The sequence below is a fragment of the Apium graveolens genome, chromosome 7 (genome assembly GCF_009905375.1).
Source record: "Apium graveolens cultivar Ventura chromosome 7, ASM990537v1, whole genome shotgun sequence".
Taxonomy (NCBI): Eukaryota; Viridiplantae; Streptophyta; class Magnoliopsida; order Apiales; family Apiaceae; genus Apium; species Apium graveolens.
The window spans coordinates 189,914,195-189,931,188 of record NC_133653.1 but is presented as its reverse complement, the minus strand read 5'-3'; the positions used below and the strand labels follow the sequence as shown (position 1 = coordinate 189,931,188).

The 16,994-nt window shown below is 32.6% G+C and overlaps 2 protein-coding genes across 3 annotated transcripts; both read right to left on the bottom strand.

Annotated features, from left to right (window-relative positions):
* Positions 1-5,988: 5,988 nt before the first annotated feature.
* Positions 5,989-7,381, bottom strand: LOC141672903 (uncharacterized). Of its 2 annotated transcripts, none has more exons than XM_074479599.1 (4): positions 7,017-7,381; positions 6,827-6,902; positions 6,509-6,681; positions 5,989-6,385 (listed from the first exon to the last, which is right to left on the bottom strand). In XM_074479599.1, exons 1-4 carry the CDS (start codon positions 7,127-7,129, stop codon positions 6,310-6,312), a joined length of 438 nt encoding a protein of 145 aa, XP_074335700.1. In that variant the 5' UTR covers positions 7,130-7,381; the 3' UTR covers positions 5,989-6,309. The 2 variants fall into 2 exon arrangements, with proteins under 2 accessions (XP_074335700.1, XP_074335702.1); XM_074479601.1 differs by having other exon boundaries at positions 6,827-6,881.
* Positions 7,382-7,699: 318 nt separating this feature from the next.
* LOC141671316 (protein EMBRYO SAC DEVELOPMENT ARREST 30) lies at positions 7,700-16,261 on the bottom strand. The gene is made up of 12 exons (XM_074477504.1): positions 16,056-16,261; positions 15,877-15,960; positions 15,134-15,350; positions 14,949-15,033; positions 14,514-14,584; positions 14,332-14,420; positions 14,001-14,244; positions 12,934-13,046; positions 12,521-12,611; positions 10,903-11,031; positions 9,598-10,148; positions 7,700-8,565 (listed from the first exon to the last, which is right to left on the bottom strand). The coding sequence occupies exons 3-12, from the start codon at positions 15,296-15,298 to the stop codon at positions 8,130-8,132; spliced, it is 1,974 nt and encodes a 657-aa protein (XP_074333605.1). The 5' UTR covers positions 15,299-15,350; positions 15,877-15,960; positions 16,056-16,261; the 3' UTR covers positions 7,700-8,129.
* Positions 16,262-16,994: the final 733 nt, after the last annotated feature.

Sequence of the window (16,994 nt, the reverse complement as noted above, 5' to 3'; positions counted from 1 at the left end):
AGATCCGCACTGTATCCTGACTGGTCAGCAGGGTATTATGCATATGTTGGTTTCTAATGTCCAGTCTAATTTATTGTTGATCGCCATTAACGGCATTCCTTCTTGATTAATTCATAATTACAAAATCAAACAAAGATTGGATTCAAAGGGATGAAACATTGAAATGCTCACTGTTCTTTTATAAAAAAATGTGATTTATGATTAAAGGCCAATGAGGGTCGTCGTTTTGTTCGCTCAACTATTTTAAAAATATAAAGATGTTTTGAAATTATTCAACAATCGTTTCTATGAGTTTCTTTGATATGATACCTGGAAACCATTTATGATACTTGCTGGGCATTTTTGACTCACTCTTACTTTGTAAATTCTTATTTCTTTCAGAAACAGATAAGGATAAAAGTGAATAGCTTTCGTTAGAGATCAGAAGTTAGAGAAATCTTCGCTGCGAGAGAGCAAAGATGCTAGAAAAATATGACAAGGACATTAGTATAAAGGTATTTGTACTTGTATTGTAGTTAAAGTGAATTGTAGAAGGTTAAATTCTTGTTTCATACCATAACCTGTAAACGATCCGGATTCAAGGGGTTTACTGAATATTCTTTTATTTTATGTAAAGATTGTTTAGTGATACCAAATCTTGACCCCGGATTTGGGTTGTTACACAAAAGGCATATTCTTGAATCCAAAGACACCTCAATGGGTTATGAAAGCTGTCTTCCCCCAATTTGGGATGTCCATATTTATTTGGTTATATCCTGAGAAAGAATCCATAAAGGAGATTAGTTTGTGCTTAGCTGCGGAGTCGATTAGTTGATTGATGTTTGGGAGATGGTAGAAATCTTTTGGGCATGCTATGTTCAAGTCTGAATAATCGACACACATACGCCACTTCCCATTGCTATTCTTTACCATAACCACATTTGAGACTCATGTCGGGAATTTTTATTGGTTCAATGAACGAGGCTTCCACTGATTTGTCTATTTTGTTGTCGATAGTCACCCATGTGTCTTCGAAAAAGACACATTTCTTTCAACAGACCATGTGAGCATTTTTATTGATATAGAGAGAGTGTCTTGCAACAGATTCTGGTATTCCTGGCATATCAGTGGGCTTCCAGGCGAAAATATCTAAAAATCTCGAATCAAGCTAATGAAGTCTTGTCGGATGGGGTCTGAAAGCCCCTTTCCTATTCATGTTATTTTCTTCTCTGGATCGCCTGAAATACCTCAATATCGATAGTTTCTTCGATTGGGAGAACAAGTGAGGTCATTGTTTGGGTCGGCAGCTTGTCGAGGATCCATATCTATTATCTGATTGGTGTCGATGGCCAATGTTTCTTGTTTTTTTAGTAAAATTGTCGTCAAGTAGCATTATCGAGCAACTGCTTCATCTTCGATAACCTCTCTGATACCGAATTCTGTAAAAAAACTTCATTTTTAACTATGTTATTGAGGTTATAGCTTTAAGAGCCGCGATAGTAGTTCGTCCTAAAATTACATTATAGCTTGATGCAGCACTAACAATGTGAAAGTTCACTACTTTCCAGGTTAGGCGTGGCATCAATACCAACAACATAGGGAGGACAATAGTTCCAACGACTTTCACTTCATTCCCGGTGAATCCGTATAACGGGTTTTGAACATTTTACAATGTTCTATCTCCTAAACCCGAATCTTTTATCTCCTAAACCCCAACAGAGTGTCACCCAAAGATAACTTCTATTAGGTGGTCATCGTCACGTCGTCGTTCATGAGGATTATCCTTTGGATTTTCCGTGAAATTAACATATTTTCCTTGCTTTATCTTGCTCTCAATCAAATTGTGGAGCTGATAACATTGCTATGTGGTATGACCTGTGTCCTCATGGTACGCGATGTAACGACTCCTCGGCGGGGGATCAGGTTTCATATGACGGGGTGGTCTATAGTCTGGCTCCATTTTAAGTATTTCTAGGATATTAGCTTTATCGGTATTGAGCTTGGTAAATTCTTTTTCTTGTTGAGGGTGTGGCTGCCACGATCGATCTCTCTTATCAGAGAGGTGAGAGTCTCGTTCTTTTGATTGTGTTTTGTAGCATGGATCACTTCGTGACTCTCTTTCTTGGGACTGTGGACTATAATCTTGACTTCATTCATAACATCGTGACGGTTGCTGTTGTTGGGAATCAAACCTAGATCTTGCAATTGGTTTACAAGAGGTTTAACCATTGTGCTACTTAAGTCATATGTGTTGTTAATCATAGACATATTAAGTATGTTTGTGTGTCTTTAAACGAATACATATGTGGTGTTTCAATTATTAAGACTTACTAATAACTTATAATCATATTTTTCTTTTGCATTTGATATTTTGTATCATATTATATATATATATATATTAAATTAACATATATGTAATATTTCGTTAAATACACACGATATGAAGCAGGGTTAATCAAATTGAAATCAAGTATTATACATTTACGATGTAATATATTCAATAGTTCAATAGATATATTTTAACCCAATTTATTAATGACGATATATATTTAGTTTAATTTAAATAATATATATAAATACACTAAATTATATTATTTGATTGGATCCATTCTATAATATTTATAGAAATATAATCAGATTAATCACGACAAATGTCTTATAATTACTTCATAAAATTCTTAAAGGATTTATAAAATTTATAAATAACGACAAATAGTTGTGAAAATTGAGTCGAATTTATAAAAAAAATTAAAAAATAAATAAAGAAAATTATTGAATTAGTATATGAAAAAATGTTGTAATCATTCACGAATAAAAGTCATTAGCGATTAAAATAACTTTATATTAATCCATGTTCTAGAAAATAAGCCACGTATAACCTATACCAACACGATCATTACTATAAGATATTCTCAAATACATATCTCATGCGACATACATATATTGTTAACTACATGTCTTCGCCATGAACATATCAATCTTGTACCGACACTTTAATACGATATTATTAAAGTTGGATGGAGACATTATCGATTCCAGATATAACAAGTTTCAATTACCGTACACCCATAAATATTGGACGCACACAAATTACAATTAGTATCGACAAATTTTTATTTCAAATATTGCATCTACCCAAAATATCTATTATGACCATAATCATCAAATACTGAAAAGAAAAAAATGAAACACAACAAAATATTTCATCACTAAAAAGTAAAAACAATCATTGGGTATACACTGTTTCGAGTGATATATTTACTACACTTCAAATAAATTATTAAGTACTAATTATTTTATTTTCTAATAAAACTCGTACTAAAGTTTTTTAAAAAATAAAAGTAACTTTTTTTGTTTTTTTTCATGATAAAATCTAAGAACAAAACTTTGAATATAATTTTAATGGCCATATTTTTTCTTATTTTTTAATTTTTAAATATATTTACACCTATTTTTAATATTGAAAGCAGAAAAAACTAATAATTAGACTGCATTAACTGACAGAAAATGATAACTTGTTGAGATCTGTGAATAGAATGATATATGGGCTCCATTTGAGTGACCAGTTTAATATATAACACAGTGAAAATATCATAAAAATGCTTGATATTATATCAAGAATATCATTCTGAAATCTTGTGCATTCCAAGTTAAAATTATAAATATATTTCATTATCCAACACTGTGAGAAATACACTGTCACATGTGTATTATAGTGCTTACCACTTACAAAAGTTAACGACAATAATGATTCCGGTACGAAGTTGAAAAACTAGAAGGATCATAAATCGCCCACAAAGATGTTTTTTGTTTTAATATAAAAAGATATTATGTATTTTACCCCATACTTTAAAATTTTACATTTTACAATTTATTTTCCTTTTTGTAAAAGATATATAAATGTAATTGTATGTCATGGACAATTGCAACTTTAAGTTTCCGGTTTCATCCTACTTCTTCCATATTCAGCTTACATGATTAAGAACGTAAAAATTTCATTACAAAACAAATTTTTTTATTTAACATCTCACGTCCAAAATGACAGTCGACGGGTATTTTGATAACTACTAGAGAATGGTATATGTCTCGCACGAGATATTATGCTAGTTATATAATTGATCAAATAGGGGATTGGATGAGACAGTTTAATCAAGATAAAATGATTATTATACCCCTTTAACTCTACAATTACACTTAACTCATATCCTATTTATTTCACATCAAATACCCATTAGTAGTCAAACTTCATTAAAGCATACTAACTAATTTTTAATTAATAGTTAAGTCATACACATATATTAATGCATGATAGCAATGACTTTGTAAGTGATATTCTTGATATAACATGAATCATTTTTATGATATTTATAAAAATATATTTAATATATTTATAGTTAACATGGAATGCACATATATTAATAGTTAAGTCATGCACCAATACATATATTTATACATATGTTATTTTAAGTCATATGTATCATTATAAAAAGTAGTAAAATCCATTTAAAAATTAGAGATTTTGAAATATATATAAATATAACATGATTTTCATTATATCAAATATTAAATAACATGGCACAATTTCATATCAAATTAATTGTGATTTTAATAGCTCACAAAAAGAAACCATTGCTATCCAATTTGGAATAAAATTGCAAAATTAATTTGAGTAATATTTTTTAAAATTATTTAATAGATAATATGATTATTCATGACATGCTATATAATGTATCAAATACTTACTTACAAAATACACAAATCTTGTATTAAGCAAAATTCCTACTAATATAATATAAACAGCTTATGTAGCATCAAATATTTAACAGTGAATCTATTATAATATAATCATCAACATTATGCCCGTCTTGTATGAAATTTATATTAATAGTACGAAAAGATTCAACACAATCAAATAATATATTATGCAGTATCAAATTTATTGAGATGTCAACAATAATATAACAACACTGTGATCTCTCTAAGAATATATGACAAAATAAAGTTGTTGACTTCATAAGCTATAGCTAATTTGAATTTCAAATATATTAAATATAAATTGAAATTAATAAAAAATTATATGAGATTTTTAAAAAAGCCCGTGCTAGTATATAGTATATACCTTAATTGCAAATGGCAGAGTCGCAAATCAATCCTTAAGCTTATAATTACAAAAAAAAATCTCTTGTTAGTGATGTGCAGGCCGTTGGGGTCTTGGTTTTCAAACTCTAGGTGGCTTCCCTCACTTAAAAATTATGTTTCTATCACGAGAAGCGGATAAAGGGATCATCCCATCCCCTAAAATTTTAATTTATTTTAATATATATGTTTAAGTTACATAAAAAATTAAAATAATCCTCTTAATTTTTACGAAAAAACTGACCTCCGATGAAAAGAAATTGCCCCTAAAATTTTTTGATCTCAAGAATTTTTTCATTCCGAATTCGTAAGTGAAATTAAAATTTTCTTTTGTTTTAAAAGATTAAGAGTTACAAATCAAAATATAATTTCGGAATAGATAACAAATAAATAAGAAGTTAGGAATAAATATTAAACGAGCGTTTTTAATCAATAACACTTTAAGGATAGTTTAATAAATGTTGTTATTGATTATCAATTGCAAGAAATGATCGAGCATGAGAAATTAGTTCAACTTGCAAGATTTTATACTCAAATCCATATTATATCACTTGAAGATCAGTTTTCTAATTGAATAGTTGACATGAGAAGTAAATGGGGTTTTTAAAATTTGAACGTTATTCCTAATCTCGCTTAAAAGATGGTTAAAAAATATAAAAATATTGGATATCTTTGAATTATAGTTGATAAAATTATGTTTATTCTACATACAACAATTAAGAGAGAATTTTCAGTCAAAAATATTTGTAATCATCTAATATATAAAATTGTATTTTTGATTTTTTTTCAAGTAGCTATTAGCCGAGCTCGCGCGCAAACCGAGATGAGTTAATTTCGAGCTGAGCTTGAGACGAACATGCCAAAAATTCCGCCCAAGTTTGTTTTCCTAACAAACGTTTTTTATGTTCGAGTTCGAACTTGAGTTCTTAACGTATCGAGCCGAGTTCGAGATTGTCTGTGAATAACCCTATAGAGTGATGATCTTGTAAATATTTCATTGTTCTAATTTACGATTATTTGTTATTTTAGTTATGTGTGTTGATTTAGTTAAAAAAAATTCAAACTCCCTAATATTTGAAACTGGATTTGCCGTTCAGCACGCCGAGATAATAGAAAAAGTAGATAAGATAAAGAAACACGGGAAAAAGAGATGACACGTTGTCTTTAGACTGCTTTGTGGAGCAAGATCTCCTGTCATGCAAGGAGAAAACCAAGTCCACAAGAAATGGTGCATAGAAGAAGCCCCGCCAGGGCTATGTAGTTATAAACTCTGCACAAACATACATTTTTTCATTCAAAAGTTGAAACGTTTCAAATCCCAAGTACCAATATCCATTAATTGTGCTTTCATTCCCAACTAAAAGGAAATTCTGAGAAAGGTAGAGAGATGTACCCAATAGTAAGGCGTTTTTGGGGATGGCCAGTAGAGTAGCCGGTGAAATAGAAATAACGAGCAACAACGTAAACTAACCCAAACACAGCAGATATAATAGGATGTTTTATCCCTCCCATTGCCATCAAAGTTAAAAATAAGGGCATCCACTCCAATGTGTTCTGGTGACCTCTCTGTACCCACATCAAACAATAAAACCAACGCTCATGTAAATGAAGTTGATATAACAAATTATAGTGTTATCAACTCATCAAATTACAAAAACAAGTTGGATACATGAAAAATGAAAACAAAGACGTGTGTAATTACAACGCAAACCTGAATACAGTTGAAGAGTTTGGCATCCTTATTATCAGATTCTGAAGCATATAATCTAGGCAACCGGACATTATACCTGTAATTTGTCAGAGTCAACAATACCCCCGCAATGATAAACTATGAAACAAACACTAAAATCGAATCAGAAAGCTAGATACTGAATCAAGTGATTCCTGTATAATCTATATACTTGATGCGAGCTTTGACAACTTGATAACCCATCCAAAGGTTAAGAATACCAGAGAGAGCAACCATCAGAATCACGTATCCATACTCTTTTGGTACAATTTCTACTCCGCTCATCCTTTTCCTTCTCCGGACAATATTAGGTTGCGATAACAATGTTTGTGTCAGTGAGTGTAACCTGCGTTTCCTCCAGTTTTCCTTCTAACCTTACCACCAGATGCACCTTGGATACAAGTCTACATAAATAGTAAATAGACTGTATGACACTCTTAAATTTCTTTTCTTATTTTTTTGGGAGCAACGATCGATGGACCAATCCGAAGAGGTTGCGGGCACAAACTCGGATTCTGAGGTCATGACTGAGTTATGCTCAATTATTTTATGCAAGAGAAAACCGTTTCAAAGTTTGACCTCAGGATATATAAGCTTCTCCAATATAAAACAGGAGTGTATATCAAGAATCAACTCCAACATCACACCTCAGCAAACAGAATCTCATAAAAAACAGCATATAGAAAAATTAAGGGGGATATACAATGCATAGGTGGAAAATTACTCTTTATCACGTAATAATTAATTATAAATTGGACAATGATTGAACAAAATCCAGAATAATATACAAGGAATAAGTAGCATAATCCCAAGCATCACATAGCTAGAACGAACTTATATAAAGCTGAAAACAAGTACAAGAAATAAAATTTACTGTAGTCTGCATTTCGAAAGGTATAGTATAGATCTCTAAAGCGCAATCTGTGAGTTTTCACTACAAGTCCTAGGGGTCAAAATTATACAAGGATCTGTGAAGTATGTGATAAAGATAAAAATATAATAAACCAAAAATTTTTGCCTCTATAATTTATCAACAAGAAATTCTTGTGGGAGCCACCAGCGCAGTCAATATATCTGCCAAAGCTTTATTCAAAGAACTTGAGGGGTTTGCAAAAACTTGGGTACGTCCCTTCAAAGAATTTGAATAATTTCCTACGATCTGCCTTCACAAGGAATATCATTTAAATAATCTTTTACCTGTAAAACTGTCAGAGATAATGAAAAATCAATAGATGCCGAATGAAAGATGCCGCGGACATCTGACAATGTCTATAAATTCATTTCATCAATCATTCGGATCCATTTCCTCATCCTGATCTGTAGGTGTTGAGTCACTTTTCCTATTTTGGTAATCTGAATATTGTAGCCCTAGATCAATATCATCCTCTGACTCGTCCTCACTAGCAGCATTCTCCAGTGTAATCGTTGCTGCTCGAGTACGTTCCATCCAGCTCGGGCACTCATCTTCCCCTTTAAACAAATTTTGAGAAATTTTATCTTTTTTCGAATCAGATTGAGTATCTGATGTCTTCATTGTTCTACAAGAGCATTCTGGAATTGGATGAGAAAGGAATGACAAAGATTTTGTTTGACCAAGTTTTTTCTTAATGCCTTCCTCACTCAAGCTAGCATTAAGATGCTTTCGCACTGCGATCGTCCAATTGCGGCTATGATCATAAATGTGGTCCCTCGTGTTATTAAGAAGCTCTGCAAGATATTTCCTGTTCCGAAGATCATAATGTAAGAAGCAGATGTTCATATATGAAGTAGGGACTATGGAAGACGTGGACATTAACTCCGTAAACTTTGTATTGATGTATCCAGTGTGATTATCAGTTATTAACAAGTTCATATTTATTGCTAAAAGACAATAAATAAATGACTCGCAATTAACTATTCAGAAGCCAGAGAATCTGCCCATTAGAGTTTCAGCAACAAGAGAACGAAAATGGAGTATACAAGTGGCATTGACCTCAAAATATTAACCCTGTGATTAAATGTCTATCATATAAACATCACCCATAAACACAAGTTACACCCACTTTCCCTGTTCCCAAATACCAGAAAACCCTTATCTCTGGCGGCGGTCCCCTCCATGTCACAAGTGGCTATCATATTTCTTAACCGATGTTTGTTTACAACCAGATTATTTAAAATGATGGGTTCGGACTTTTTTTTTTGTTTTAAAATCAAGATGCGTTTGGACATTTGTGTAGAGTGACATGGCATAATGTAAATGAAATTTATGTAATGCAACATAAGCTAGACACTTCCCAGGTGTTTGCATCATTAGCAGTAGCAATTCTATAGTTTATCTGCGCCATTATAAATGCCTAGTGGTGTAGGAAAGCATCTATGGTTGAGAACATTTACTCCAGTAAATAACCCCCTTTTTCTTCTCGTATTATTATATTAGTTCATCGTGCATATATTACATACACTATAATTCTAATCCCGATCTTTCTTTGCATTCTAATTCGGGGTCCTATTCAGTAGTCTTGCCGGCTATGCAAAGGAATCACCTGAACCGGCACATGAGCTGAAATCGCTACCCCTAAAGGATTATAATCATGTAAAAAAATATAGTATGTAAAAAGAGACCCCACTTTAAAGTAAAGGTAAGAAAAAGATATCATCAGTCATCACCAACAAAAAACCTATACAAGTTAGTTTTATTAGAAGAGCGGTCAAGATTATGCATAAATACTTCAGTTCATAATATAACATGCAAATACAGCAAAGGCACTCCTTACCTGTCTGGTCGATATGTTCTGGAAGACGCCATCTCGTATACCCTGTGTCCCATCACCAGGCTCGAAAAATCAGGCCACCCACTACCATCATTGTCAAAACCAGGAAAGAATGCATCAGCCTCAACCGAAACAACATAATCAATGGCATCCCAAAGCAACCGATGTGCTTGCATCCTTAAATTAAGCAGTGAAGGGTCTGGCTCCAAATCACTCTCACCAATCCAACCGTACCATCCTTCTTTCTCATGTTGATAAATTGGACGGCCAGGAGGTGGAGGAAGAGGCCGAGGACGAGGACCAGCCTTTTTCCATTCCTCTCGTGATTGCTTTCTACTTTTGACAGGAGGGGTTGGCGGATTGAGAGCAATGGGGGTTTCAGGTCCAACCACATCACTAATCTCTTGCTTGCTGGATAGAGAAGTGAGATCCACTAGGTTAGTGAACATGGCACGTAAAGGAATTAGGACGCGTTGCCCACCAAATAATTCTGACCCTGCCACATATACTCTTGTTTTTGGAGGATAACCCATAGACCGAAGGAGAATTCCTACCTACAAGTTCAAGGCAAAAACATATAACCATATTAACCTTATACAGCAAAAATACGCCATTAACAATATTAACCAGGCAAATTATATCGAAAGAATCTATATATTGATTCACTTAATATGTCAATCCGAAATTGTACTTAAATTCATCGACAACAGAAATATTCTTGATGCAAGTCATACCAATATATTTGAAGCAGAAGGCAGCTATGAAAGTGATATACATTTGTTAGAAGGCAGCTAAGAAAGTGATATATATTTGTTAGAGACTAGACACAGGTTAAGAGAACTAGAGGACCCTTTAAATCCTAAATATCCATGCAATAAGGAAACTGTCGCCTTTGGAGGCTTCTGAGTTCTGCAGCAGCTTTCTAGAACACATGTAAAATCACAAGTGCTATTAGTTAATTATTACACATTATCATGTAGGCAAAGTACACTACAACTTCCAGCTGTGTCATAATTTTTATAACCATGGAACTTATGGCCTGATTGGTGTAGACAGCTCTTATATACTAATTTTTAAATTGCTAACTTTTGAAACCAGCAGTTTGTCAACACTATTGAGGGATACAAAGTTGGACTAATTTGGAAACACGGGGTTGCCACCTTCTCTTTCCCGCCATGTTATAAAATTACGAAGTTGTGTGCAACTGTGAAAATTACACATTAAACAGTAGTTGAAAAATCATCACCATGCACCACTGCACTACAATGATCAAATTCTTCATTAAATTGAAAATTACTGGTTCCGTACTTCTTCCGGCATTAAAGGACAAGAGCCATTTCCTTTCCGAACATATGAATCCACACTTAATTCATCTTTGATAATCCCTTGTTTAATCATCTGTGCTCTGCGGTACTGTATCAGTTCAGTGTGAATATCCTAGAAAGAATTACAGAAAAGGTCAATCGGATATTTATAATGTCTACACATGTAGATTTATACATACAATTCAAATGAATGATCAAGTTCAGCATAGGATGTGCTTTCATATTGTAGCAAAACATCAAACAAGAGTGAGCTGTCCCACCCCCCCATCCTGACACACACACAAAAAGAATTGTCATCTATAGAACAGCTTGTTAAATACTTAGATACTCCAATTTGACAGATCAAGTCAAGTCGTCCAGGTCTGAAAACCGCAATTGCAAACTTAAAGATGTGCAATTCACGCACTTGCAAATACTATTTTCCACACTTAAGCTCATAGTAATTTAAAGAATATTTATTAATATTTTTCCATAGTGTGTTTTCTAATGCATTAAAGAAGATTAAACAGACACTTTCCAAAGTCCAAACCATGACATTACAGGCGAGCGATTCATTTTACATCCAGATTCAGCATGATGAATTCAAAAGGATAAGTATTTGATAAATATTTAGGTACATGCCATTCCCACCCCCAATTCCTAAACAATCCCCGCCCCAGAAGGGACTGTCCTGGATAGCCCGTTCCCTACTGAAGTTCTAGATACAATTGCACTCGAAAAATTAGTATCCCCGGGACCCAGGATCCACGAAATTTAGTAATTAGATAAGGTTATCTACTATAATCCGAATTGATGCCAAGTACTTTTTAGTTGCAATTTACTACCACTTATAAGGCATTCTCTTTCGCCATTTGTAATTGCATTAATATTTCCCGTTGCTTATCTTCATCGTGTGAACTTCATTTGACTGAATTTTCATATTCAGCAGACAATATATCTCATTATACAGAAATAGGTAAACCAGTAACACTGCTCCCACCATCACCCACCGAAACCTTCTTGAAGGAGTCACCGTGGTCTCCCAGGATTCGCAGTAAACCAGATCATTTTGGAAATTAATTTCTATGTGCAGTTAAAATTAAGAATTGAAACATATAATAGATAAGTGATCATAATGCTCGATTTTTTACTGTTAAATATTGTGTGGTTCAAAATTTTGCATTATTATATGACTATTACACAAATTTCTTTATGTAGGTCAAAGGGGAGGGCAGATAAAGAAGACAGTTGAAAGAATAGAGTAGAATAGATTAGCTAAGGATTTCAAAACACAACCAATCAAAAACAAATCACCACATTCCAGAATCTGCCAAACCAATTTGTTTACAAGAGTTTAATTTTAGATCCAGGACTTCACCTTTAAGTTGAATTGTAATTGAGAGGTATTTCTGATCTTTAATTTTACTTCCGGCCCCAGATAATCATATAGTATCATATTTTTATTATATCGAAATAATGCTCATAATTAAGTACTACGAAACAAATAACATCTATCTAAGCAAGGTGTAAATAGCTAAGTGAAGAACCCTCTAGTCTTGGTTCCTCGTTATTTCTAATTGTTAAAATAGTATTCAATAAAAACTCATTGGAGACTTTAGTACCTGAAAAATCTCAGCACATCCATGATAAGCTAATGAATCTCTCTTAAGCCCAGGATGAAAGGCAAGATAAGGTTGGCCTGCAGCTCGTAATCTGCACATATATAATTATAACTACCAATCCTCAAGTCAAGTGCACAACACATTTAAGAAAAAAATGCTGCAAGAATAGTGATCCCGGATACAAATTTATTTTATAGAGAGTTCCTATAAACTACTTTGCTTCCATATAACTCTCCCTCTTTTAAAGTCTTAACAAGCTCTCCCTAGCTTTAATGAGCCATCCATGATGTCAAATTTGAAGTAGTTTGGGGTAAAAACTAAACTTTATTGACACTGAGAATAGAGTAGGACAGATTAAAATGTTACACAGGTATATTGCATCTCAATATTTTGATATATGTATAAGATACAACCTTTTCACCATTAAATTTGCAACTGACAAAATTTCTGGGCGGAATTGAAGGGCATGAAATGCTACTCGACATCTTAGTCTCTGGTATTCTGCCAAGCTAGGAGGTAGGATAGGCTGGAATGAAAACAAACACAAGTGAGAGCTATGTCCTTGATTCTATTATTAAATCTCATCATAACCTGAAAATTTTAATTTTAAAAAAATTAAAATTCGATGCTATTGTAGAATAAAAATATATTTAAATAAAATAAAAAGTTAACACATAAATTTTTAAAAAAAATGATTTTAAATTTGATTCTACTGTAGAATAATATTTAATAAGTGTGATTCTACTACAGAACCACTTTATACTATTTCATTAATTTTCAATGATTAATTAAATAAAAAAATTGTGCAACTTCGTCTTTTAATTTGGTAATTAAACTTTGTAAACATACATGATGAAAAATGAAATAAATTGTATTTAATAATGGTTTTGTACGGAACTCTATTTAAGAGTGGTTTCTTTATTTAAGAAACAACTCTTAAAATGAAAACTAGAAACTAATCTAAGCCATTAGATCAATTAATCTAATGGCCCTAATGCCCCCCCCTACGAGCACCACAAAGAATATATATATATGTGTGTGTGTGTGTGTGTGTGTTTATGCTACCAAAGTTTCCCTGAAACCTTTGTTACCGTGCAATATACTAAACTGGTGCAGCATCCACGAATATTAACATGTTTCCTATGTTTCATAAATTAAAAAATGTAAAATGCATTTTAATATCATCTAGCAAGCACTAGTCAGGCACAAATTAAATAGATCAGGAAAAGGTGTTCGATGTAAATCCTTGAGTTTCAGAACAGTCAGTTCTGTCCATGCTCACAACATCAATATCAACTTGCAATATCAATTAAAAAAATCTATGAGTTACAGAGTGTGTAAATTTTCACATTTTTGTACACTAAAATAGCAATAGAACTTATTTTGATGCATGTTATGGTCATACTTAAGCTTCCAAAAGTACATCAGACCAAAGAAGCGACACCTATTGGCTCACTGATTCACAAAGAACAAATTATACCTGTAGGCAGCCCCCTTCAGTAAGCACTAACCCGATAAGTTTCGCCTTCTTCAGCTCTGGCAAAATTTCTCGAGTATAGAAACTTGGGGAGGCTGAATTCTTGGGCTTAAAGATTTGATATTCTTTGCGTTTCCATGCTGCCTTCAATGACAAAGGTAGACTCTTGACAATTATTACATCATTTGTCAGAGCTGCTATGAACTGCTCTTCATTGTAAATATATGAAAAACTATTGAACTTTGAGCTGCAAACAAATTTAATGTAAAGAAGATTAGGTCTGCGATGGTTAATATAACATTTATATCTTGGGTACTGCAGTGACACACTCTACCTGATGCCTTTTGATTTTGTACTTTCCTGGATCTCCGGAATAACAAGGGTAGCATTTAAAAGCCTGGATATGGTAACAAGATCACAGATCTAGCAAATTGACAAACACCTCTATTAGAAACTTCAGTAATAATACTTGTATACAGACAAACAAATTTTTTCAAGGAGAAAATATGAACATACAGAAGTTCTTATATTTTCAAATCCACCGAAGATTTTGGCATATATGAAGCCATTGTTCCTCTTAGATGGAGCTGCAAGTCAAAATGCAATAAAGGCTTAAACAAGTATACATTAAAATCTAAATACTGAACAGTTAGCATGGACAACACGTGATTATGTATTTCTCAAGGAAAAAACAGATCAAATAATTTACTTCAAATAAATATCAAAAAGTAAGTTGGACTTCCTTCACTATTACAACTGTTTTCATTCTCATACCCAAATATTGGGAAATTCTATATCAATATAAAGCATGGTACTAATTATCCTATACCCATTTTAAGTTAATTATTCAAAAACATAAATCTTATGCAAGATTGACCTTATGTCCTTATCCATGTCAGTTCCTTATGACACTACTCATACACATAAAAATGTTGCAAGATCAGCACTTACCAATATATTTACTTCTAGGTTTTGCATAAGGTTGCAAAGACTCTAAGGACTTCACATTTCCCCACAACCTTCTAGATATAGCAGGCTGTACCAATTAAGAGAAGAAAGAAACCGTTAAATAATTGTTTAAATATACAAGCATGCATAGTTTAAGCGAAGACATTCGGCAAAACAAGAAGCAATACCTTTCTATCCCCAACACCGATATTTAAATCCTCATTAAAACTTGCCAAGGCACTATAATGTGCTAACTCGCCACTTGAATTGGCTACAAACAAGTGCACAAGTAAAGAGAAAAAAGATAAAGCCAGTACTGCCAGTCCAGCCCATTTGATTTTGGATTTGAACATTATCTTAATTCACATCCAAAGTATTGTTGACGCTGAGCTGTCATTGCTACAACTGCAATAAATAAAGTAAATACAAACAAAAATAATCAACATACAGTAGAACCTTGATAATGAATAACCTCCTCAAATTAATTAATTTTCCGGGCCAAAAATAACAAAGTAGGACATCGTTATATGATTTCCAGTCCGAACATAATAGGGCATTGTACTTTTAAACTCTAAAAATGAACAATTTCAATAGATATAATAAAAATCTCTGGTGCCAAGGGTATTCCTTTATCGAGGTTTAACTATACACATCTTTCCGGTCAAGAAACACCAAACCCATAGCTTACAAAACTGAAAAATGAAGGGAACATAATAAAGTTGTGCAACATGCAACATCATCCATTACAAACCAAAACTATTACTGCATTTTAATTGTATACTAATAAAATGATTGCAAGTTTTTAATAACACTTAGGTGGAAAGACGAAATGTGTGTGTAATTACTAATTACACAATACAATATAATAACATATACATCACATATCAAAAAATCAAAAAATCGAATTCGTAATTTGAGTAAGTATAATTACCATAAGATCAAACGAGGAGAAGAATAAAACGAAAATCATGAATCCAGCGAGATTGAAATCGTGAAAATCAATCAATTACAAGTCCTGCAAAATCAGACGAAATGAAATAGTAGTATTATATAGTATAGAAATAGAATAGATCTCGACGAGAAAGAGAGAGCAAGAGAGGGGAGACTTACATAAAATAAGGGGAGAGTGAGATTTTGAGGAGGTTTGAGAAGCAGCTAGAGATTGGAGGAGTTTGTTAGAAAAATGTACAAATGTTTGTATTAAACCGTCGGTAAGTAACTACTAGTGTATATATGAAGATTGGATTTGGAGTTTTTTAGGCATGTCAGCTTACAATCAGATCGACCGACTCACCTTCCCCATACCCCCTCTGCTCACTAGTATTTTCCATTATTAAATATTCCTTACATTTTCTTTTCCATGTCACTTTTCAGATTATTATTTATTTTTATTTTTAATTGACAATATATACAAGTTTTTCTTTAATTTAAAATAGTAATGTACCACTTTTAATTATCATACCAAATCATTATATTATACATTTGCACACTTGATTGTTTTGCATGATTTTAAGTATTTAAGTATGATGAGATCATGTCAAAAATAATTATTTGTAAAATATTAACCTCTTGGAACTTCGACAACTTCTTAGTGTAATTGTTATGCAATTTCTTTTTCTATATTTATCAGGTACACGTGAATTTCTTCTTTTTTTAAAGAAGAAAAACAGTTAGAAAAAACAGTTATGCAATTTGCTATCACGGATTGTTTTCTGTTAATTTGATATCATACATTAATTAGCTATAGTGGTAAACTGGTATTTTACTATTATTTTCAAAAAGAAGATAAGAAGTGATATTGATAAAAGTTAATGTGCCATATTTAATTTAAAGCATGATAATTGACTAGCAAATACTATAACCAGGGAGTTTTTATATTTTATAATTTGATATAAGGGTTAAGGGTAATTGGAGTTACATTTTTTGTTCTGTTTCTATAAAAATCACATTAAAGCTAGCTACCGGTTTTGACATCATTGGAAAATGCTTTGAGTACATTATTTTTGTCTTTCCTTTCTCTGTGGTATTTTGACCATTCCATATAGGATA

Excerpts from the sequence above, each read along its gene's own strand:
- LOC141671316 (XM_074477504.1), bottom strand. The coding sequence starts at position 15,298 with ATGTTCAAATCCAAAATCAAATGGGCTGGACTGGCAGTACTGGCTTTA. Across the intron at positions 15,034-15,133 it reads TCGGTGTTGGGGATAGAAAG|CCTGCTATATCTAGAAGGTT; the intron begins GTATTGCTTCTT and ends TAATTGGTACAG. Across the intron at positions 14,421-14,513 it reads TTGAAAATATAAGAACTTCT|ATCTGTGATCTTGTTACCAT; the intron begins GTATGTTCATAT and ends TCAATTTGCTAG.
- LOC141672903 (XM_074479599.1), bottom strand. The coding sequence starts at position 7,129 with ATGAGCGGAGTAGAAATTGTACCAAAAGAGTATGGATACGTGATTCTG. Across the intron at positions 6,903-7,016 it reads GTTGTCAAAGCTCGCATCAA|GTATAATGTCCGGTTGCCTA; the intron begins GTATATAGATTA and ends GACAAATTACAG. Across the intron at positions 6,386-6,508 it reads CAAAAACGCCTTACTATTGG|AGTTTATAACTACATAGCCC; the intron begins GTACATCTCTCT and ends ATGTTTGTGCAG.